The 25,468-nt window shown below is 40.5% G+C and overlaps 1 protein-coding gene across 1 annotated transcript; it reads left to right on the top strand.

The window, feature by feature from the left end:
- Window positions 1-1,060: 1,060 nt before the first annotated feature.
- LOC134582620 (serine/threonine-protein kinase N2-like) lies at window positions 1,061-22,583 on the top strand. Its single transcript, XM_063439284.1, has 16 exons — window positions 1,061-1,076; window positions 4,281-4,408; window positions 5,147-5,306; window positions 6,136-6,321; window positions 9,215-9,292; window positions 9,383-9,492; window positions 10,232-10,375; window positions 10,931-11,006; window positions 11,579-12,521; window positions 12,668-12,799; window positions 14,743-14,928; window positions 16,156-16,218; window positions 16,837-16,913; window positions 19,549-19,691; window positions 21,364-21,444; window positions 22,380-22,583. The coding sequence occupies exons 1-16, from the start codon at window positions 1,061-1,063 to the stop codon at window positions 22,581-22,583; spliced, it is 2,727 nt and encodes a 908-aa protein (XP_063295354.1).
- The last annotated feature ends 2,885 nt before the right edge of the window (window positions 22,584-25,468 follow it).

Genomic DNA, 25,468 nt, shown 5'->3' with positions numbered 1-25,468 from the left:
ACCATACACGCGAGCAGACCCTTAACAGGGAACTAACATCGTGGCTCGGGGCGAGCTTATACTCGGCTGACGCTGACTTCTACTCCCATGAAGAAATGGGACGGAGGTCCCAAAAACCAGCCCTGAATAACCCCCTACCGCAAAGGGACATCAGCAGTATGCTGCAAACTCCCACACAACAGCGGAATCGAACCGCCATGGCACTCTCACCCGAGCAACCGGAGGACGGAGCCTCTACTCAAAGCGCAACCCAGGCGGCCACTGACAGCACGACCATGTCACCCGCCGAAGAGGCGACCCCGGCCACAAAACAGGACATTCAGATTATGCTGACCGGCCTCCAGCGAAATCTCCAGCTCATGTGGCAGGCGGATTTAAAAGACCTTGCAACTGAAGTACACGCAGTATCAGCCCGTACCCACGCTGCAGAGCAAGAGGTGCGAGTCCTGCGCCAAGACCTCACATCCCTAAAAGACACAGTCACTCAGCTGCAAAATGCACAAGCCAATGACCACAGACAACTGAATGTACTGGAAGACAGAGGTAAACGGAAAAACATAAAAATAAGAGGTATACCTGAAGAGGTTCCGCTGGATGAATTACCCCACTACATCAGGCGCTTGGTGGCCTCCCTCCTACCAAATAAGCAAACCAAACACTTTACGTTCGATGGCGTGTATCGCATCGCTAAACCGCGACTAGCACCACAAGCAGCCCCACGAGATGTCATCCTGAGATGTCAGTCCCTCACGGACAAAATAGCTCTAATGTCAGCAGTCAGAGAGAAAACACCATATGACTTCGAGGCTCACCGGCTTACCTTTTTCCAGGATTTAAGCAGGGATACCTTGCTGTGGCGGAAGAGCCTACAACCTGTCACGTCCACCCTCCAGACAGCAGGCATAGCATACCGATGGGCGACCCCAAGAACACTATGGGTGACCAAAGGCAACAACCACTACAAGATTTCCTCACTGGGGGACGCTCCAGCTCTAATGGCCACACTGGGGCTACCTACCACCGCTGTGGACACTCCTGCAGAACACCACGGGACTGTGCCATGAAACTGATGGAGAGTATATACCTAAAATTAACTTACTGAGAGCTTAGCTTCAGAATGCTCATAAACTGTTATACCAGTTACATTATTTGAAATTATTGTTTGATGTTATATTATAATGTTTAAAGCCTAGATCCCAACTCACCAGACGGCCTAGGCCAACACGCCCCGAATAGACGAGGCGAATGCCCAAGACACAAAATAGACCTTTCCCTCCCCCCCCCCCCCCCCCAAAGCCCTGGGGTTAAAGGGCACAGTAAGTAATGGAGCTCCTACCTTACTCACAAACCATAGCCAATACCCTGATCAGCAGACACTGTCAGCTTAGACCAAGGGACCTAAAGACGACCGAGCTCCTTTATACGACTCGACTATACAGCGACACACCAAGGACCCCCAGCCCATATATAGACGCCAAATCCAACAAACCGACTACTCTGAGACAGGCTGGGAGCCCAAAAGCCAATCCTCTATGCCAGGGCCACACAACTACCCAACGCTGTCACTAGTGGCACAGACAATACATGCGCTACGACCGACTAGCCCAGTACACTTCCCAAAAAAGTGCAGACCACACTACAGCCCGACGCACAAGCTGCCTGCAGAATAGAGGTGGCTTAGGCATATGCCACAATAGCAGACTTATCCATGAGTCAAGATCGTATTTTTATTGATTAATTTTATTGATATACATGTTACATGATGTGTTTACTAATACTTGTGAAACCAATGCTAACATTGCCTACGTTACGAAATTGTACAAAATGTTATAACTATGCCTGCAGAAGCTGTTGGGGCTAAAGAGGCAACGTTGACGATTATTGCACAATGAAAATAAAGAATTTAAAAAAAAAAAAAAAAAGGCGCGCATTGTGATTTCTTCGCCTGTTTTTATATATTCCGTGATATGACATATTCTTATATATATGTAATCCTTTTCAATAATTTTTACTGTGTTAAAATTAGTAAAATATTTTATTCCAATAAGCTTCCCCACCAAAGTTCCGAATAGCAGTACAAAGCATGGATAAATATGTATAAAATGGATGTTCTTTACACTGTTTATTTACATTATGGACATGGTACAAAAGATATTTGAGAAAAACTCATTGATGCTGACCGGAACCGGAGTTTCGCTGGAACGCAAAGGGAACATGACCGCTGACCCGGAAATGCCCTGTGACACGCAACGTGACCGGAAGCCGGAAATTAAATGACGAGGAGTAACAGCCGGAAACCGGAAGTAAACCGGCGAAGAAATCACAATGCGCGCCTTTTTTAATGTATTTAAACGCTAAATTTGTTTCACACTACAGCACTTTGATAACGGTCGAAACGCAATATTCTTGGGAGATTCCATTATATGCTATGCTATGCAAATAAAGTTTGTTCCTGTACTTCCTGACTTGGTTTTCATCAGTTGACACAAGGGGATTCTGGCAGAGATCAACTTAACCTGCCTTTCCAGCATTGCGGTCTCCAGGAAATTATAAAAAGGCGCTTATAGTCTGAGCCGCTATTTAAGGCTCAGCACCACGTGAGTGGTCAATTTTATATTTATTTCATTCCATTCATTTTATTCAGGCTATACTATGTCCTTTATTTTATATTTTTAGGACATCCAAGACATATGGTAATATTGCCTGTTTAATATATTTTATCTATTTTATATTTGGTGTATAATTACTTGCTCTCACTATACTATTTACGATATTGCTTTATACACTTTCTGTGTGATTTGGAGTGACTCACACTTGGTGATTTGAGCAGCTTTTACCAATATTCCTCCTTTTTTACTGTGTTTTATTATAACAGGCTATTTACCCAAGATTATTTTGACACTTTTAACGTAGCGATTTCATCGCCAATCTCTGCTAAATATTGGAGTAAAAGTGTTTTTTTTCTCTATTTTGGCATATACACCAATAACAACGGTTTTGTAATGTGTATTTCGTAAAGCTAGTGTGTGCTTTTGTGTTCAGCTACATCTGCGGAGTATAACGATACCCCCATTGTATGCCTTTGGCACTATTCTGTGAATCTACAATGCCATATAAGAGACAAGGCTATTTCAGTTTCTATAATTAGAATTTTCATATAATGATTTGACGGGCCTATGTCTCATTTTGGAGTATTATAGCAGTTTGACTGTTTAAATAACCCCACAAAGGGCTTTCATTTGATAAAGCAGATACCCCAGGGTATTTTATATGGCGTATATTGTGCCCTAACTTGTCACCATTTTTTCACGAATTTATGCCAATGTTTGTGGTGAAAGGAAAAAAAATATTTCTTACACTTGATATGTGTCACTGTCATAATATCCCCAAAAGTATGCTCAGTTACATCTTCTGAGTAAACCAATATGCCCAATGTATGACCTAGACACTATTTTGTGATGTTACAGTGCTGTAAACGAGACGTGACAAGTTCAGGTTTTTAAGTGTGAATTTTCATGGTGTTTTGATGTGTCCGTGTCCCACTTTGGAGCTCTTTAGCAGGCAAGCTAGCCTAACACCGAATTCACCAATTCCCCACTATTTTCCGCTCACCCCAGCTAGCTAAATATATAATTTTAAAATATTTTAATGAATTAATAGAATAAATATAACCCCTGAGGATTCAAAAAAATAAAAATTAACCCTCAGGGTTTAAAAAAATAAAAAGCTGATGACTGTAAAATGTAGTCCCTGCCAATTGACAACTGTAGTCAGTGATCAATTGGCATGAAAGGGGTTAATTATATTAAAGCAGGTGAAAGGGGGTGGGATTTAACTTAAAAACTTTTATTTACAGGGAGAAGCAGATCATCACTGATCCGTCTCCATGCACTTCACACTGGCCGCGGAAGAGTCAGAGGCTGTCAGAGCGATCACAGCTGCAGGGACAGTGCGATCGGGGGCTCCCAGTCTGCGTTGAATACCGAGACAGACCAGAGGAGCATTAACCCTGCGATTGCGGTGATCCAGGGTTAACTTTAATAAATGACAGAACTTTTCCATCAAGGTTCCTTTAGGCAATAACAAGCTTGATGGGAAATTTCTGTCTGTGGTCGGAAAGCGGTTAAATTGTTTTGTGTTTGAAACAGTGCACTGAGACATATAGAAATATGTAGAGAAACCTTATAGAAATTACCCGTTTAATACTGTGACACCTGAAACTACCATGTCGATTTCCTTTTTACCATTAATATAATAAAATGTAATAATTTGTGTCCTAGAAACACCTACAATAAGTCCATTGGAGAAACGCATTGAGGAGTTGAGCCACCGATTTGCGATCGAGCGTGCCGTGGCTGAAGGAGCCAAACATGCCATCCAGAAATTGGATGGAAAGCCGCTTGTTGAGGTCAGTTACAAAGTGTATTCTCTTAACCATTTCATCCCCAGAATGAATAATGGGCCTCCAATGTCTGTCAAGGGGTTGGAAGTTGCAGTTTATTGGCATTAGCCAAGTAGCCATGGTATAGTATTATGACTTATAAAGCGCCAACAGAATCTGCTTTATGAATAATTTATATTCTCTCTTATGAGACCTTAATTGTTTGAAGTCTTTATTGGTCCATTTGTTCTGTATTTTATTCTGTCTCTATGGTGCTTTATTTACAATTCTCCCAATTGTTTAATTCCCATTTAGTTTTATTAAAAGCCAATAGCATAATATCAATCTATGGAAATCTATGCTAACTAGTTTTTTCTTTTCCATTCAGCATTTAAGTTAAATACGGGTTTTTTTCAATAAACTGATTTGTAGGAAATAAAAATCTGAATTACCAAACTGAGACAAACCTAGATAAGCTCTGACTAAAGCCGAGATGGAATTTCTCCAGATCACTATTTTTAGTTTAAATATTTGCAGTTCAGATTTCAGACTTTAGTGATTAATCCTGAGTTTTATACATTGAACATGATGTGGAATTATAACACCCTTTATAAATACAGTGAAAGTATGAGCCACACTCGTAGGACTTGTGTGTCTAACCTTGAACATCAGCTCATGTTAGACAGCAGCTTCCAGATATTTTTGCCAGCAGATAATGTCTGTCGTTCTGTTGATCCTTTATCTTTTTTTTTCACTTTTTAACAGGCACAATCAATACTACAGGCGTCAAATGAAAAGCTGGACCTCCTTAAATATTCCTTGGAGGAACGAGTGAAAGAACTTCCTGATGGCCACCATAGGAAGAGTATAACCACCGAGGAACTGTCCCTTGGTTCAGTCAAATCCAAGTCCATAGCACTAACGGGTAAGTTATTTTGTCTCTGAAAGATCTGGGAATAAACAAAACAAGAATATTTAACATTGAAATATCCAAGCAATCTGTGTGAAGTCTGACTGGAGGAAACTCGCAGTTAGTCTACTGATATTCCAGCAGGATTTATTCTATGTGACGTGTATGCAAGTTTAAATGTGACGGTGACATTTTAAATGATAACAATATGTAACTCTTAGCATCATTCTTCCAAATGTACTGAGCTAGCTTTCTGCATAACTTTTTATTGAGTGAATTAATAGCATAAACTAAGTAAACAAGTTAAGCATTACACTTTACTTACTGTCTAAGACACAGTTTATAATAATCTGAAAATGTGAAAATGACATGTTACTGAGAATTTGCACATTCTTGGTATTCTCATGAATTCAGTTTTACTTTTTTTTTTTTTATTATCTTAGAGTCCCACTAAGTGTAAAGGTTAATCCAGACGTGGACTCCTTGTTCACATTGCGCAGAGGGGTTCCAACTTGTATAGTGTGGACTTGTTGCATTTTGGTTCTGAATTACTCCTCTGAGTGTTTAGAAATATCTAATAATGCAAATAGTATAGGTTTCCTCTCTAATGGCACCAGTGAGATAAACCTTGTCTGAGTACCAAGCAGGGACTAACTGAAGCTACTGAGTTTTTGTCTGTTTTTAAGTTCAGTTTTGGTTGATTTATATTCTGATAAAGATGTAAAAGCTGCCTAATCATTTCATATTCTGTGTGTGCTACTTAGACCAAACACAAAGTTTTCTTTAACATCAATGTGAAAGTGTAACAGCCATTGTTACAATATTTATTCTGATTGTTTGACAGGTACTCTGAAAGTGCGAGTAAAGGGCTGTCACGGTATTCTGGAGAATGTACCTGGCAGACTAAAGGACCCGTCAGATGTTCTCCCTGGCAGGAGTCCACGTCGAGGAAGATTCTTATTAATGAACCGGATCAGAAGAAACAACCGTGGCAGCAATCAGAACATCCAAGAGACTTTTGACTTTTCTAGTACAGTGATTTTTATCTTATTAATCCCGTTATGTGTACAGTGACGCTCAATAACAGTGCTCAATATCTGGGGTATCGAACCTTTCCCTGCTACAATTGTTAAACTACATATCCCACCATTTACTGACAGAATTTATAATCATAGTCCAGTAACATTTGACTGGTCATGGTTAGACAAGGTCTGTATAGGAATCTTGGATCCTTTAACTCTGTAATGTTCCTGTTTGGGGAGAATGGAGGCGAAATACAAATATTATTATCTAATAGGATTCTCCGTCCTTCACAAAGACCCTGCCAATCAATCACAATACTGAAAGTGTTGTCAAGGAGATCAGTTTTACAAAACATATTTCCAGATATCCCTCCGCAATTGCCTTTTTCCACCAAATTATTTTACAAATTCTGAATGAAGTGACTCTAAACTTTAAAAGTGAAGGGAACATTTACCAAAGATTCTTCAAGCTGGGAATCCTATCTGTCAACTTTATATCCTCCTCTAAACAAGTTACAAGTTGCCTTTTGAAACGTCCTCCTGGTCCATGGGGAGAATACTGGCTCACAACACCCCTTTCATTATCGTCTTATCTAATCAGTAGACGAGATCTCGACTACTTTACCCATTGATGATTTCATTGTTTCTTTGGGATTGCGGATTTACCCTTCTGAGACTTTAACACAGCTCACAGCCTGACTTTAAATTTTATGCTCTGGACTTTCCTGATTATTTGTTAATGCAATGTTTTGGGTTAGTTTTCTCATCCATTTAATTGCCATTAAATATTATTATTACATGTATCTAACAATGACATTGTGATATATAACAGTACATTATTATGTAATCCTGTACATTCATAATAAATGCTAATAGTATTAAACAAATACAATAATACACAAACGTTACTGTATAGTAGAAAACATGGAATAGTGTGACAAAAAATATATAAATAAGATAGGCCCACCTCTCAGATCACCAGTAAAATCCTTGACATAATGTCATACCCAGGGGTGTATAACACAGGAGGGTCTATGTAGCAAACCTCATAGGAAACTGTAGCACTTCAATATATGTGGAGTATAAACTGCAAGAAAGCCTCCTTAATTCAGTGTGCCAAAACAAGGCTGCAAGATGGTACCTCCTTAATCCAGTGTGCCAAAACAAGGCTGCAGCATGGTACCTCCTTAATCTAGTGTGCCAAAACAAGGCTGCAGGATGGGACCTCCTTAATCTAGTGTGCCAAAACAAGGCTGCAGGATGGTACCTCCTTAATCCAGTGTGCCAAAACAAGGCTGCAGGATGGGACCTCCTTAATCTAGTGTGCCAAAACAAGGCTGCAGGATGGGACCTCCTTAATCCAGTGTGCCAAAACAAGGCTGCAGGATGGTACCTCCTTAATCCAGTGTGCCAAAACAAGGCTGCAGGATGGTACCTCCTTAATCCAGTGTGCCAAAACAAGGCTGCAGGATGTTACCGCCTTAATCCAGTGTGCCAAAACAAGGCTGCAGGATGTTACCGCCTTAATCCAGTGTGCCAAAACAAGGCTGCAGGATGGGACCTCCTTAATCTAGTGTGCCAAAACAAGGCTGCAGCATGGTACCTCCTTAATCCAGTGTGCCAAAACAAGGCTGCAGGGTGTTACCTCCTTAATCCAGTGTGCCAAAACAAGGCTGCAGCATGGTACCTCCTTAATCCAGTGTGCCAAAACAAGGCTGCAGGATGATACCTCCTTAATCCAGTGTGCCAAAACAAGGCTGCAGGATGGGACCTCCTTAATCTAGTGTGCCAAAACAAGGCTGCAGGATGGGACCTCCTTAATCCAGTGTGCCAAAACAAGGCTGCAGGATGGGACCTCCTTAATCTAGTGTGCCAAAACAAGGCTGCAGGATGGGACCTCCTTAATCCAGTGTGCCAAAACAAGGCTGCAGCATGGTACCTCCTTAATCCAGTGTGCCAAAACAAGGCTGCAGGATGGTACCTCCTTAATCTAGTGTGCCAAAACAAGGCTGCAGCATGGTACCTCCTTAATCCAGTGTGCCAAACCAAGACTGCAGCATGGGACCTCTTCCATTGTGCCAAACCGAGGCTGCAGTGGGAAACCTCCTAGTCCCTCATTGTTGTCATGCTGTAGGTTTCCACGTGTTAGCGTAGTGAGACTATTCAGAATCAGGGAAATCCATTAGATATCTCAGTCTTGAGATTTACAAAAAAAATGGCGCTGCTCCAAAGTAAAAACCAAGTAGACCGTTTTAGTCAGCCAACAATCTGTACAGGTGTTGCAATGTATAGCAAAGTAGTTTTAAAAAGAAAAAGAAGCTTTTTACTGCTACTTTGCCGTACTATTCTACATTGCAACACCTGTTCAGATCGTTTGATGGCCATTGTTCCATAATAAGACATTTTTAACATTACTCTATACAGCAGCTCACAAACTACATTTTAAGTTGGTAGACGGGCCTTATGCCCTACAATGGCCTTATTTATCGTAAACTCACTTACCTGATTCTATTGGATTGGTTACACAAATTATTTATTGAAGACACCTCTGTAAAACAATTCTTCCAAATCTGTGGCCAATATGTATTTACAATAAACATCGCTATCCAAATGAAAATCAAAACCACAATATCGATCTATATCCTGTTCAAAATTTGTAGCAGGTCAACACCAAACTACTCTACCCACATATAAACTTGGACTCACTCATCGTACAAACTCCATTCTTTACATTATTTGTTAGACAAAAAAGACCGACAGCAGGAACATCATTTTCAACATGTTTTTAGTGAATTGGTTCTAGTGTTATTTCACATATATCTCTTTGCTTATATTCAGACTGTATTACCTGGCTGACTATAAAGTTGTCTAGTTTTTTATTTTATTTTGCTTTTTTTACAGAATACAGGAGATTAGACTCCTTTGATGAAAGCAAACCTCTAGAGCTTTGTGTAAAGCTAATAGATGAACCTTTATATTGTCTGTGTATTGACCAAAGCTACGTAGAAATGTTCTTTAAATTAAAATACTCTTAGCCTTTTAAGTTGAGTTCCTGAAATTTCCTTACAGGTGAAGTCCGTACTCAGCTGAAGATCGATCATATTCCAGTGGGTTCAACAAGTTGGAAAACTGTTTCTAACCCATCCTGGAATAAGACATTTAAACTGGATTTAGATAAGGTACATATGGCATGCGTGTATTATTTTTTTTAGCTTGAATTCATTTTTGGCCCCAGGTAGAATTAATACGTTATAAATCTTCAAATCCTGTAAAGAGTTGTCTAATTGAACTCTTATTTCTAAACCTTTTAGGACCTTAATGTGTCAGACAGTTAAAATGTAGAGTTGTTTAACATTGGGTTAGTTTATCTTTCTCTAGATATTGTTAAAGGATTTTTTAAACAATCTGTGATATATTGCATATTTTAGAAAACATTTGCCACCTTGACTTTTTATAACTTTTTAGTTAAAGGCATTCTGTCAAGCATTAACTAACCACGTTGTTTAATTGCTTATTTTCCCCAATAAACAAGCTTGCCATGTGGATAGAAAATTTATAGGTGCAAACTGATTTTATGTTTACATACCCACCACTTCTGGGTCTGCTTAATGCTCTGTACACCTGACCTGGAATGAACTGCGATTAATCTCTCAAAGTTAGCAAGTCCTGCTGTGTCAAGCACACACATAGAAGACTAGTAGTGTGGCTAGTAATAGGGCAAAGAATATAACACTTTAAACAAATTTATATCTATTCATTTACTAACCTCAATATATTGATGAAAAATAATTTTGTTTTTTTTTAATGTGAAAATGGTAAAATGTGGTTTAAATGTGTGGAAATGGTTCCTTACGAAAACATGATTGGCCAAAAACTTTTTTTGTTTAAATAACTATTTTTCATTTAATTTTTACATAGTCTCGGGAGCTAGAAATATCCTTATATTGGCATGATCAGAGATCACTGTGTGCCACAAAGACTCTGAAGTTGGAAGAATTCCTGTTGAACCCCAAACAGGAACTGTGTCTACAACTGGAACCACAGGGCACCCTTTTCATCAAGGTGAGAACCAATCTCTGGCCACGATAAATTTATAGTTATATTTTAATGTAATAATACAGAAAACAAAAGAATGATTACGTTACACAACTTTACAATTAAACGATAGTGGATTTTCACACTTAGTGAATAAGTGTATAAATATCAATCAAACTGTACTGAAGTGTAAACTGAAATGCACAACTTAGGTGACAATAGGTGATTTGAAAGCATTCCTTAAGTCAGCAATAGTAGTAACTTGGATTTTTAGCTTAAAGGGACTCTGTTTTCAATTCATGCAATTTGCCATTTATTGAATAAACCTTTGTATATACGTCATATTACCTACATTACCACTTATAGCATCTTTAGCAATCTTTGACTTTTTTAGATAAAGGACACTATATTAAGTTATAGACTGTCTAAATAAAGGGCTTCACTTATTGTGATTAGCTGTAGAAGAACAGATTTGAAGCTGTTTACTTTTCCATTTGTGTGTCTGTTTTTATGTTGGTTTGGCAAAATAAGATATTATCATTTACTTCCTGCAGTTAACTCTTTCACCTTGTTTTGGAATAGGTGACGTTTTCCAGTCCTTTCACCCAGAAAAGGCCAAAGCTTCAAACAATTAAGAAATTAATCTCCTCAAAACAAGGTAAGTGTATGTTTAACATGTCTCGTATTAAATAGCAAACTGCCCATGGGCCTTTAAAGGCATCTATCAGGCAGAAATGATTATTGATTGGTTACTGACAAGCGGCGAACCCTTGTACCCCAGTACTAGCCCCCAGTGTGATAGAACACATCAAGCTTGTCAAGCAGTGTGAATGCACTCAGTAACCAGTGTGGGATTTCACATTTCATTATCTTACAGGTAGAGAAACTGATACATATACATCCATTCTAACAACCATACTGCAGGATGTACATCTTATAACTTATACAGTATACACAGATTAAATTACTTATACCTACCTGAAGATCATCATTTTCACTGGATGCCATTCCCATTAACGACATTGGTATTATTGGTTATTGTAATATTATAAACCATAACTCACAATTAATACATTCAAATAAAGTTCTAGGCTTGGAGATTGTGTTCCTTCTTTTTTTTCTTATGCTTTTACTTTAGAGTTTTTGGATTATGATGTAAGCAATTAATCCATTATTGATCTCTGTGTATCATATACAATACTCAAGTTATGTTCTGTGCTACTTTTATAGAGGAGACCACCGAACCAGCTCCACTGGAGGATGCAGCTATTGATGCTCATTCGCTGCCAGAATCGGATACTGAGAGCGTGGATTCATCGGCGCCGGCTGTGGATACTGAAACGGAAAAGACCATCCAGCCAGCTCCAGAAGAAGATGTTGTTACTGACAATCCTATATTGCCAGTAGCCACTGAGAGCATGCGCCCATTAACACCTGATGCTGATACCATTACAGAAGAGACCTTCCAACCACCTCCAGTGGAAGCTACAACTATTGACAATGTACCAGTAGTGGACACTGAGAATGTGGATTCAACACTACCAGCTATCAACACCATTAGTACAGAAACTATCCAACCACCTCCAGTGGAAGCTAGAATTTTTGACAATGCTCCACTGCCAGTAGCAGTAGAGGACTCTGTGAGCATGGAACCATTACCACCAGCTATTGTAAGCTTGCTAGAAATGACAATCCAACCAGCTCTAGAAGTTGATTTAGTTACTGACCCTACTCCATTGCCAGTAAAGGACACGGACAGCGTGGAGCCATCGGTGCCAGCTGTTGATGAAATTACAGAAAAGACAATTCAACCAGCTCCAGAGGAGGATGCAGCTATTAATCCTCAATCACTACCAGTAGAGGACTCTGAGAGCATGAAGCCATTGCTGCCAGCTGAAGATGAAGATACAGAAAACATAATCCAACCAGCTCCAGAGCAGGCTGTAGTAATTGACACGCCTCAAGTGTCAGCAGTGGACAATAAGAAAGTGGAATCATCACCACCTGGTGCTGCTACTGATATGAAAAAAAACATCCAAACATCAACAGAGAAAGATGCAGTTATTGATATTGATAACATTGCAGAAGAAACCACTGGACCACCAAAGGGTTTAGTTCGTGACGCTGTTCCATTGGCAGAAGCAGATGTGGAAAATCCATCATCATCAGCTGGGTATTGAGATATTCATCTTTCTCATCAATGCTGTTAACGTATACTGTGTGTTATAGGAGAATTTAGTTTTGGGTCTTTGTTTTTTCATGGGGGAGGGGACTGTATGTAATTTTAAATATATTTAAAACGTGTTCTTTTCTTTGCAGTATTCAGCAAGGAGCTCGGCTGAGCATTCAGGATTTTGATTGTCTCTGTGTGCTGGGAAGAGGAGCATTTGGAAAGGTGGGTTATGGTGTGAATTCCACTTTCAATATAAAAGGTGTCAAGATAAATGCTAGGTAACAATATATATATATATATATATATATATATATGTATTTTGCATTTCAGGTTCTGCTTGTTGAGTACAAGCGTACAAAGAGCAAATTTGCTTTAAAAGCCCCAAAAAAACAAGACATAACTGGAACTAAAAGAGTCCCAAGGTCAGTAAATGGAGGGTACTTATCATCCTAATTTTTTGATTATTTTTTTGGATGGTGATACTATTTGTCAGTTTTTATTTGTGTGCAAGAGTTGCCTTTAAAAAAGTGATTAATTGGGGGCAAGGCCTATGCCTCATGGTAGCTGGTTGCCATTTAAAATAAGAAAAACTACCACAACAAGAGGACTTAGTCTTAAAGTAGAGCGACAAAAGTTTAAAAATAAAATCAGAAATTATTTTGTTGAGAGAGTAGTGGATGCATGGAATAGCCTTCCAACTGAGGTGGTAAAGGTTAACACAGTGAAGGAGTTTAAGCATACATGGGATAGGCATAATCCTATCCTAGCCATACGATAAGGCCAGGGACTAACACAAGTATTTAGAAAATTGGGCTGACTAGATGGGCCGAATGGTTCTTATTGGTCACATTCCATGTTTCTATTTGCATCTTGACAGTGCTCCTCACAATACTCCTATTTTAAGCCTATTCTTGAGGCAATCTGCATTCACAATCAACACATTCGGTGCCCTACCAGCTGCTAACACTGAATGGTACGGTCCAGTTTTTAGAGGTGCCGATGCCTTTATCTCCGGCGGAGCCGATGAGGCTTAGTGAAGGCACCAGGCAGGAGAGGCGGCCAGTCTTCTGACCTGTGAAGCACAACTCTCTTGCAAAGACCTACTGTGTCCCCCCTGGGCTGGTGGGGGTTATCCCGGTCCCCACTGCGCTACCTGTCACCTGTCTGGAATCGTACAGCAGTGTATTGGAACGCAACTCTGAATGCAGGATGGTGGAGGTACTCTCCCATCAGGGGCATGCTGTAAATATGACAGAGTAGCCCTGGAGTGACCCCGTTGAGCACTCTATGATAATATTGGAAGCTATCTTTAACGACTTCTGGCCTAAGCTAACAGCCCGAGAAAAACTGTCCCGGCTGAATTCCCGATCTCGAGATCAGAGGCGACAGACGCGAGATGGTGACAGGACCCTGTGGGCATTACTCAACCGCAAGCAACTGCTCCTCGTTTCCACGATACTCCTGGGCTGAAGGTCAATAAGGGCTTACTCACCTTGCATCAACCACACCAGCAATCAGCGATAAACCATACCACTCTTCTGCTGTCCCTTAGATGGGAAGGACTTCAACTTTGTCATTTCTCAAGCCCGTGGATCAGGGATCCAGGCCTACACAAAGGCCTGGGGCTATGGAGTTGCCTTGCCTCACCGTTCTATTACAGCTATTCTTCGTATCCAGAGACTGGGAATTGGCTAAACATGGGACTCACTACAGCATATAGCCATTACACCTCCTGTATGAGCTTTGCTGGGATTCCTGAAGGAATCCAACTCCCATTCTGCCTTCAGCTGTTCAGTCAAAAAATGTTATCATTGACTTTACTTTAGTCTTACATTTTTTTTGTATTTTTTTTTTCGTATAATTTATGTTGCGTGGATGAGACACTCTGGTAGAGCTTTTAGATGCAGTAGTACTCCTCTGGGTAATGGCTTAGCATGTGATTTGGCATTCTTACCCTATGTTACTTCATCAGTTGTCACCGTGTCTGGAAAAGCTACTCGTTAGCAAGCCTCTATCTTAATATATACCCAGACATGACTCTAGCTTGTTATTACTATATTCTAAAAATGTGCGTTTACTCTACATGCCATGCTGAAGCTTTATACAATTTCTTATTGCTAGGCTTGTAAATGTTGTCGTGGCACTACAAGTATGAATGTTGTTATTTGCACAGCAAAAAAAAAAAAGTGATTAGTTGAATTATTCCATTTTTATTTCCAAGGCTTATATGTGAAAAGGAAATCCTACAGACTGTGAGCGAAGTACAGCATCCTTTCCTTGTTAACATGTTGGCAAGTTTCCAGACTCCGGGTCATTTTTGTTTTTTAATGGAGTATGCCGCTGGTGGGGACTTAATGACCGATATTAGGAACAACAACTTTCAGCCATTTTCCACAACCAGAGCTGTGTAAGTAACAATAGTTTTGGGATTATGGAAACGGATTGTCGCAGTTTGGTTGGTAAAGGGTGCTGACTGCAGCAGCAATCACTGTAAGTAGGAAATTAATACCCATATAAATACAAAGCAATGAGGAAAGATAACAAGTATGTTAGCTACACGAAAACAAGTGGGTAACACAAATGCAAAACAAGAGAAAAGGGAAATTTAATATGAGGAAACTGGAGGCCTCTGGGTCTCTGACCTTCTGGACACAGGATCTCCAGGAGCAGGACACAGGGAGCAACTCCAGAACAAATCCAATGAATTGACACAGAAAGGGCTGGGCTACACTAAATAGGGAGAACATCATCCTAAGGAAAGGCCTGCTGGGGACAGTCAGATCTCTTCAGTCTGAGGACAGCAGCCTGCAACAGCACCACAGAAAGGTGTTGGCAGTATGAGGTACTGCACCAAACTGCAGAGATCAGAAAACCAGGCAATATTCATGGACTCGTGACACCAAGCTAGACATCCTAACCAAATGTAATAAAGGGACACTATAGTCACCAGAACAACTGCAGATTATTGTATCTGTTCTGGTGAGTAGAATCATTCCCTTCAGGCTTTTTGCAGTAAACACGGTCTTTTCATGGAAAATGCAGTGTTTACATTACAGCCTAGTGATCACTTCACTGGCCACTCCTAAGATGGCAGCTGGAAGTGCTTCATGGGAAAGTGCTGTACAGTGTACAGTGCCTCTGCATGGAGACAATGAACTTTCCTCATAGAGATGCATTGATTCAATGCATCTCTATGAAGAGATGCTGATTGACCAGGGCTGTGATTGGCTTGTGCTGGCCCTGATCTGCCTCTTTGACAGTCTCAGCCAATCCTATGGGAAAACTATGTCAGCCAAGCAGGCAGATCAGGGTCAGAGGCAGCTGCAGACTTGAATACAAGTATGATGTTACTCTATTTAGAGAGACCATGGGGCTAGATGGTGGATTTAACACTATAGGGTCAGGAATACAGGGTTGTGTTCCTGACCCTATAGTGTTCCTTTAAGGTGGACTAGAAATTTGAAAACAAAATCAAAAACAGATTAAGCTGACTGTTAATACAGAAGATACAAGACATTGCAGGAAATATATCTGAGCACAGATTGACACAGGATTGGTGGAATCAAAATTTTCAATGGTACAAAAACTTCATTTCCTTCCCTAAAATGAAACTAACTTATTCTCTTTTCTACAGGTTTTATGCGGCGTGTTGTGTGCTCGGCCTGGATTTCTTGCATCAAAACGATATTGTTCACAGGTAAGTGTACAGGAAAAAATAAAGTTAAACATACATAGTGAACAAAGAGCTGTGTGTTGCAGGCGCTTAGGTAGTGATTATGGTAAATTGCAAAACGCTACAACACTCTGTCCCTTTCACCCACCACAAATTTGTATAGTAAAATAGAAAGGGAAAAACGCTAACAGCAGTTCACCTTAGGAATGGATCATTCAATAAATTTGTTATACACCTACCCTTAGAAGGGTGACTTGATGCTGTCTTAACAAAATTGCGTGTAGTACGTCCAATTCAGGTAAAAGATTTTATATCTTCTGTATTTTTTATGTGTATATGTACCTGAATTGGACACAATTTTGTAAAGACAGCATCAAGTCACCCTTCTAAGGGTAGGTGTATAACAAATGTATACATACATAGTGTCCCCATAAATATTATCTGTGTTATTTTAATGTATTGTGATCAAAATGATGTCTGTGGTTTGATTGATTAGTTATGTTATTATGTTAACTGTTTGTCTTATAATAGTTAAGTCTTTAAATCTAATCTTTAAAAAGGCTAAAAAAAAAAACATGTAATTCAAGTGCCTCTAGTGATATTGAAAAAAATAAAAACTATTTTTCTGTATTTTAAATCCAGAGATCTCAAATTGGAAAACATTGTAATTGACATAGATGGATTTGCCAAAATTACAGACTTTGGTCTTAGTAAACAAGGTAAAAATTAGTTTATATTAAACAAAAGTCATTTCTCACAAAGTTGCAGAATTTTACTTTACCTACAGCAGTGGTGTATTTTGGATTTGTGCTGCCCTAGGCACGACTAAATTCGGCCACCCCTAATATCTAAATTTGCCCCCCCAATTCGATTGATACATGCACTAATATACACTCACTGACAGATACGCAGTCATTGGCACACACATACAGTCATTGGCACACACTGTTTAACCAACACACACTTTCACTGACAGACACACACTGACACACACCCACTCGCTAACAGGCACACACTCTCAGATACACATAAAATTACATACACACACTGACACACACACTCACAGGCACACCCATTATCACTCACAGACACACACTGACAGCTACACTCACTCACTCACTCACAATAAGGTGGACAGCTCCAGAATACGAGTCAAACAAGGCATTTTTCTGGGAGCTTGGGTGGCATTTTTTAGCGCCCCCCCCTGAAAGTGCCGCCCTAGGCAAATGCCTTGTTTGCCTTGTGGTAAATACAACCCCTGACCTTCAGATAACATCCAACTGCAAACCGAATTAAAAGTATGTATGAAACACAAACCGTTACTCACTAAAGTCCGATTGGCTTCGTACTTAATGGGGCAAACCCATCTGACTGAATTTTGTCAGAAATGCAGCCAAATTTTCCAAAATTCTTTCCCCTAGGCATTTATAGAAACCAGAATGAAAATAGTTAAAGCCTTGGCAACTGCAAGGGTTAATTATGTTGCAGTTGGTCAAAATATATAAATAAAAACCCTGTGGGGACCATTAAGATCCCCATATGACTATAAGGAAGTTTAAAACCTCCCCCTTCCCTTAACTGCCATAGGGACTGTTTAAAACTAGCGACTGGGCAGCCAATGTCCATAGTAAATAATTGGGAGCACATAGTCCCTTGTATCCCCACCTGTAGGCATTTGGTGGGGGGCTAAAAATCAATAATGCAGGTCGACAGTTGGTGGAAGGCTACTCATTTTATACTGGGAGAACCTAATGTCCCCACCACATTCATTAGTGCTGGGTAGGGGCTCTAAATATTTAAAGGAGCGCTAAAGGATCAGGAACACAAACATGTATTCCTGACCCTATAGTGTTAAAACCACCATCTAGCCCCCCTGGGCCCCTCATGCCTCCCTAAATATAGCACAATCTTACTTGTATTCAAGCCTGAAGCTGTAGCTGTGCATATGCTGTTTGTCTCAGACTAGCAAGCTGCCTGCTGGCATCATCAGAAGTTGTTGCCAGAGCCAATCACAATGCTTCACAATAGGATTGGTTGAGACTGTCAAGGAGGCAGATCTGGGGCAGAGCCAGCACAATTCAAACACAGCCCTGGCCAATCAGCATCTCCTCATTGAGATGAATTGAACCCATGCATTTCTATGAGGAAAGCTCAGTGTCTGCATGTAGAGGGAGAAGACACTGAATGTTTGGATGCATTTTAGGCAGCCATGACCTAGAAATGATCTCTAACAGCTATCGGAGGAGAGGTCAGTGAAGTTATCATTAGTCTGTAATGCAAACACTGCATTTTCTCTGAAAAGACAGTATTTACAGCAAAAAGCCTTAAGGTATTGATTCTATTCACCAGAACAAATTCAATAAGCTGTAGTTGTTCTGGTGACTATAGTGTCCCTTTAAACAATGGGGGTTGAACATGCCATTGTCCAACCCTCCCCCAAAATTGATTGTCACTATTGGGTCCCCAATCCCCTCTTTTACAATGAATTACACCTACCAACCCCTTTCATTATAATAAAATTGGGAGGGAGGCATTAAAACTAATATCTTTGAAAGAAAATAAATTATACTTCTCTTCTGAAGTCTTTTTTTCTTGTAAATCTTATCTTCAGCCCCAAAAAGGCTACTTTAGTATCCATCATCCTGCAATGTAACACTTACAAATCCCAATTGCTAAAACCTGCCCACAAAATTATAAAATTGACACAACTTAAATAAATCTTTCTTTGTCCTGCGAGGGCTAGTGCAATATGAAGCTTTAAAGTGGGAATTACCTTTATAAAGGCTTTCCCACACAATGAATTCTCATTAGAGCACTCTGATTGGTTGGCTTGTCAGCCACAGATTCGTAAACACCATGTAACACTTTATACAAAATTACAGAGAGAATCTGCAGCTGCAATGCACCAACTCCTTGCAGCAATATTCTAATATCACTTATAACATATACTGTATATCAGCAACATCTATCTGTATCATACAATAGAAACAGAGTGTTGGGAAAAGTGAAAATCTGGTGCTGCTATCACCTATGTGCACCACTCAACACATATACAAGTGAAACAAAGTGAAATATAAAATGGTGAGAGCACTCTAAAATATTTAAAATTACCAATACTTCATAGGGCTTATTCCTGTCTACTGGGAATCTGATGTTGTACCATCTGATGTTGTCTTAGTCTTTTGTTATAAGTTAAAGTCTCAGATCTGTCTTGTAGCGTTGGCCGGCAGCACAGGGCTCACCGCGGTACTGGAACTTGAATTTCAGGTTCCGGTTTCCGGCGGGACTGAAAGGAAGTGTCAACATCTATCAGTATATTTACCGATGCACATTTATCTTTTCTCTTTTTCTGAGGGATGGGATATGGAGAACAAGACAGAACATATTGTGGCACCCTGCATTACATGGCACCGGAAATGGTTTGCGGTAAACCATACACAACATCTATTGACTGGTGGAGTCTCGGTGCAGTTATTTATATAATGCTGTGTGGAATGGTAAGAATAGCTCATTTTTACCAATTTGTAGGATTCCTCGTTTATAAACCAAAAATACCTTGTGTGATGTCAAACAGTCCATTGATAATAGTGATAGCATTTCAAACTGTAGACTGGTAGGGGTTAAAGGGAAACCTGAGCACCATAACTACTACAGCTCATTATACTGTGTATCTAAATATCAGAACCCAATAACTCCCTCTTCACTTTATCCAAACTTATTTTAACCCTATAGAAAAAAAAAAAAAAAAACAGATGTATGGTACAAACAGGCGCTGTGTAGATGTAACGATAAGTGCTGCTAATCTCCACAGTGAAAACAATCAGTAAATTTTACAAATATATTCAGACATAAAAACTAAACTAAGTGGACAACGCACTTGTGTGATATCAATCTATGAAATAAACATTTAGCACAATAGTGAGCACTAGTGGTGTGTAAGGGTAAAAAATTAAGGAATATACCATGTATATGATATCCCAAATGTCTCTGTAAGGGGAAATACTCCAAATAGTGTAATACAGTTTGAACATAAAATAAATATAAAAAATAATGTTATTGTTGCATTACACTTAATGAGCCTATGTGCAACTGGCTCAGGTAATTCAACATATGTGGGATGGAAATATCCCTGGAGTCAACTGTCTTGCAGGTTCACCTGGTGTCTGGACGATCGTTGGGTGACTTTCTCAGCAAACACTCTTGCTTGTGCTCTTGCCCTGCTTCCCCGCTCTCCCTGACAGGGCTTGTACGAACACTGGCTCCAGTGCTTTGTTGACCTTCCTCCCCTCTCTGTGTCCCCCGACATGCCCATGTCCTTATTTATTTATCCGCACACACCACTAGAATGTTAACTATTGTGGTGAATGTTTTTTTTCTAGATTCATATCACACAAGTGTGCTGTCCACTTTGTTTAATTTTAACCCTATAATACTCTCTCAGTTTATTTATATTATATTTATTGGTTCTGCTTTGGCAAACCATTTACATTAGACATTACCCACCGTAGATCCCATGCCAACCCTGCACTTTTTCTAACTGTAGTTTTTCTATTAGTATCCCTTCTCAGGTAACAGAAGAGAGGTGAGGTATAATATTGTCTATTCAACGCCGAACTATCCGAGGTTCCTGACTGCAGAAGCACGATCAAGTTGCCAACACATAGTGCTTTCTAATTTAGATAGATTGAGTTAGCTCGTTCTTGGACCCTCCAGGATTAAAGTTCCTGCTTCTAAGCAGTACTACTCTTATGGCTTATCATGCTATAATGATTCCATTGTGTGTGAATGTGGGCTCGGGCAGTTTGATTTGTAAGGCTCTGGAAACACAGCTGGTCCTGTGTGAATATTCGGTGTGTTAGATTGTAACAGAGAACAACAAGCAGTCACAAACACATGGATCTAGTTACAGAATAAAACAGGTTAGAATTCCATGTGGTGAATGAAATAATAAGCATGACTAATACCATCGATCAGGGCAGAGCTATGTCCGGGCACCAGAACACGATGCCATGGCGATATGGTGCCTTCTGTTCATTGAGCTCTGTACTAACGTATACAGCCTGAGCTCATAAAATAAGATTTTACAGAACCTGCAAGAAAATGCCTTTAATTCTCAGTTTTTTTTCAGTTAAAATAACATTTTCCATTTTTCTAAATTTTCTTTTACAGCTTTTGCATAAAGATCCCAAAGTCCGTCTAGGAGCCAGCGAGAATGATGCCTGGGATCTGAAGAGCCACCCTTTTTTTAAAGTATGTCAAATAGAAAAACACATTCTAGCAGCTAAATAAATATTAGGTTTTAGTTGAGATTTTTAACCAAATATACAATATTTCTGGAGTTCATGTACCGTATTTAACGGCGTATAACACGCACTTTTTCTCCCTGAAAATAGGGGGAAAATCGTGGGTGCGTGTTATACGCCGATATCCCATAATTACTTACCTGTCTTGAAGCGTGGGCCGGTGTTCAGCACGCACCGCGGTACTGGAACTTCAATTTCAGGTTCCGGATTCCGGCGGGACTGAAAGGAAGTGTGCACATTGTGTGCACACTTCCTTTCAGTCCCGCCGGAAACCGGTACCTGAAATTGAAGTTCCAGTACCGCGGTGTACGCTGTGAAGCCGGCCCACGCTTCAAGACAGGTAAGTAAATATGGGACAAGAGGGAAAGTGCACTAGGGGATACTATGCGAGGGGGGGGAGAATAATATGGAAAGGGGGGGGACACTATGGGATGAGGGGGGGAAGAATACTATGGAAAGGGGAGGGAACACTATGGGATGAGGGGCGGGAACACTATGGGAGGGGGTGGAGAATACTATGGGAGGGGGGGAGAATACTATGGAAAGGGGGGGAACACTATGGGATGAGGGGGGAACACTATGGGAGGGGGGGGGGGAGAATACTATGGGAGGGGGGGGAGCACTATGGGATGAAGGGGGGGAAATTTCCTGGAATTTCCTTCTGAAAATAAGGTGCGTGTTATACGCCGATAAATACGGTATTTTATATTTAATCATTCAGGGATCATAGGAAAATTATACCCAGCATCTCCTTGTCCCTATGGAAAAGCCACCCCTATTTTCATATCTATTATTCTATATTCTTAGTTTACTGATTGTATAAGAGTACACACTACTTATCTTCCTCATCCTTTTCCCTTAAACTTTTTGAATTTTTAACAGCAAATAGACTGGTTCGCATTATTGTTTAAGAGTGTCAGGCCGCCATGCGTACCATCCATCGAGGGACCAGACGACGTCCGCTACTTTAATAGAATGTACACATCATGCGCCCCCATTCTGACACCGCCAGGCGAGTCTGAGTCACTATCTGATGTAGAGCTGGAGCTATTCAAAGATTTTGACTGGGTTTCCGATAGGATTTAAAGCTGGAGATAGACATGGATGGACTTCGCTGGAATCATCATATTAGCATTGTTATTTATTCCAATAAAAGTATTATTATTTCCAATTGATTCAGTATCTAATTGTGGATAATGTGCATAATAGATGGCATGAAGATCAATTGATTAATAGAAATAAAGATAGAGGAAAAGTAAGAAAGAAAATAGAAAAAAGTCAGCAAATGTTAAAAGGGAACATGCCTTCCTGGAAAGGGTGTTTGTATGAGTCTCATACATTGCGAACAGTAATCAAAAATTGGATCAATTTCACTATACACTAATCAGCCACAACAATTAAACCACTGACTGGTGAAGTGAATAACATTGATTATATCATTAAAATGGCACCTTGTCAAGGGGTGGAAATTATTGGGCAGCAAGTGAACCGTCCGTTCTTGAATTGACTTGTTCCCCTCTCCATTCGGTTATCCATCTCCCCCCACCCCCTGTTTCCTGAATAATGACGAGAGTCTCTCTTTTTTACCCCCCGACCATCCCCTGGCTTGTTAACTTCAAAGAACTAATTAGCTCAAGTGCTTTCCCTTGGTGGCTGCGATTTGTTTAACTGAACACACGTGCTCTAGTGAATGGCCATTTTGTCTCCCTAACGCAGGCAGTGGTACATGGTTGTCGAGCGTCTGAAACCCCTTTTCGGAGACGCGTCCCCACACACTTTGTGTGTCTTTTTCCCCTTTCCCAGCCCTCTGTGCACCTCTAACCCCCTCCAAACCCTCTGTGTGCCCTTTGGTTTGTGGTTTTCTCCTCCAGATTTTGGGTTACTACCTGTAGGATTTTGTACCTTATAACTACACATCGGCTATATATTTTTCAGCATGTCATAGTTCCATTAGAGTGTAGTCGGGAGTCATATCCTTCAGGGTGTCTGGGTAACTTGGGGGTAAACGTGCATGCTGTGTGCACGATCCAGATTGAATTACACTTTTCATGCTTCCATTCACTGTATAATATTGAGCTCTCCTCTATAACACTACTATCGATATAGTGTTGCCACTGAGGCACAAGAGGTTAACACTAGTTGCAACATTTTGTGGTTCTCTGTGGATACAGGTAGACTTATATTAACTACCTCCTGTGTAGAGACACATTTGCTCCTACTTTAAGACTTTTAGTGGACATGCCACTCTACTAATACCCTAGCAACTAATAAATGATTTTCCCTATATGATTTAGCACTGGAAATATGAGAGGGCATTGTCTTTAAGTTCTTGTTTCAATATGTTGTTCCTACATTTTTAATTGTTATTTGTTTTTTTTTGTAAACTTATATTAAACGTAAGCTCTTTAATTAAACAAGGCTATCCAACATCCTTTGGGAACAACTTTCTGTAATTATAATTAGGCTTAGGCCCTTTTAGTTGGATGGTCCATTATCAAGGGACCCATACCTTTTTCTTCTCTCTATTATGTACCTCTAACAATAATAATAATCATCATGACAAAAACTTTACGTTGTCCAGGAACACTGTTGCTTGGCCATTTGACAACGCAGTAGGTCAGATTTGGCTACCTGTGGCACACAAGGTTACCTACCCAAGTGGGCCAGATGGGAAGATCATAGGCTTTCAACGTCTGAGCAAAAGAGTTGTGCTACTGAATTCTCTCTCATACTACCCGAAATAGAAAATGTTATTTGTCATATTGTGTTTTTAACAAGGCTGGGTAGTAGGAGAACGACGAGGCACGCAGTGAGGCAACGAACCTCATACCTCATACGCATTCGGTATTCCAGATGTTTTGGAATACACCTCTCATAATGCTGGCAAAGATGTAATTTACAGCATCTGGACTGCCTAAGGTTACCTACCTCTGATCACAGTACACAATGTTGATATCGCCATGCAAACAGGAGAAACTTATCACATGACAGGTGCCACTTCAATAATCCACCCTGGACGCGAGCCTCAAACATGGGCTTCTTCATTCCTCTTTATGTACTTCGTGCCCCATAGGAGAACATGCTTGTCAAAGTTGTGACATACACACAAATATAATGGTTAGAGTAAAATGGCATAACAGACACAGTGCATGCAGACTTGCGTGCCACATATTTACAGCAGACAGACACAAAGATTGTGAGAGACACACCGTATTAAATATAAGAATTGGGAGTACTATACATACATAATGCACAAAGACACGGAGATTACAGAATTCAGTGACAGACGGATTTGGTTGCAGATGTGGGACAGTCCCTCTGGCTGGGGTGCAGTTTCTCATCCACCCCTGCTGAGTGACTAGATGGCTGGGCTTTTGTAGCAAAAAGCAGGCCATGGCGTCTGAGATCTCTGAAATAAATGTTTTGTAGTCAAATTAGGGCTGCACACATCTAACACACAGGCCCCACATACTGCACAGCCCCCTATTTAGTACACTGCCCTCCCCCCCCCCACATCTAACACACAACCACCCATCCCCACAACTAACGCACAGCACCCTAATAGACTGCCTCCTACATCTAACGCACAGCCCCCTAATAAAAAGCCCACCATGTACTGCACAGACCCCCCCAATATACTGCACAGACCCCCCAAATATACAGCACAGACACCCCCAATATACAGCACAGACACCCCCAATATACAGCACAGACCCCCCAATATACAGCACAGACCACCCAATATACAGCACAGACCACCCCCATACTGCACACCCCCCCATAATTTTAGAATTAGAAGACCACCTCACACTGCACAGACCACCCCACACTGCACAAACCCTGCCATACCGCACAACCCCTCCATACTACACAGACCCCCCCAATACTGCACAACCCCCCCATACTGCACAGACCACCCCATACTGCACAGACCCCCCCCCCCATACAGCACAAACCCTCCCCATACTACA

Source organism: Pelobates fuscus, chromosome 13, assembly GCF_036172605.1.
Source record: "Pelobates fuscus isolate aPelFus1 chromosome 13, aPelFus1.pri, whole genome shotgun sequence".
Lineage (NCBI taxonomy): Eukaryota > Metazoa > Chordata > Amphibia > Anura > Pelobatidae > Pelobates > Pelobates fuscus.
The sequence above is the reverse complement of the archived record's forward strand: the minus strand, read 5'-3'. Positions and strand labels throughout refer to the sequence as shown.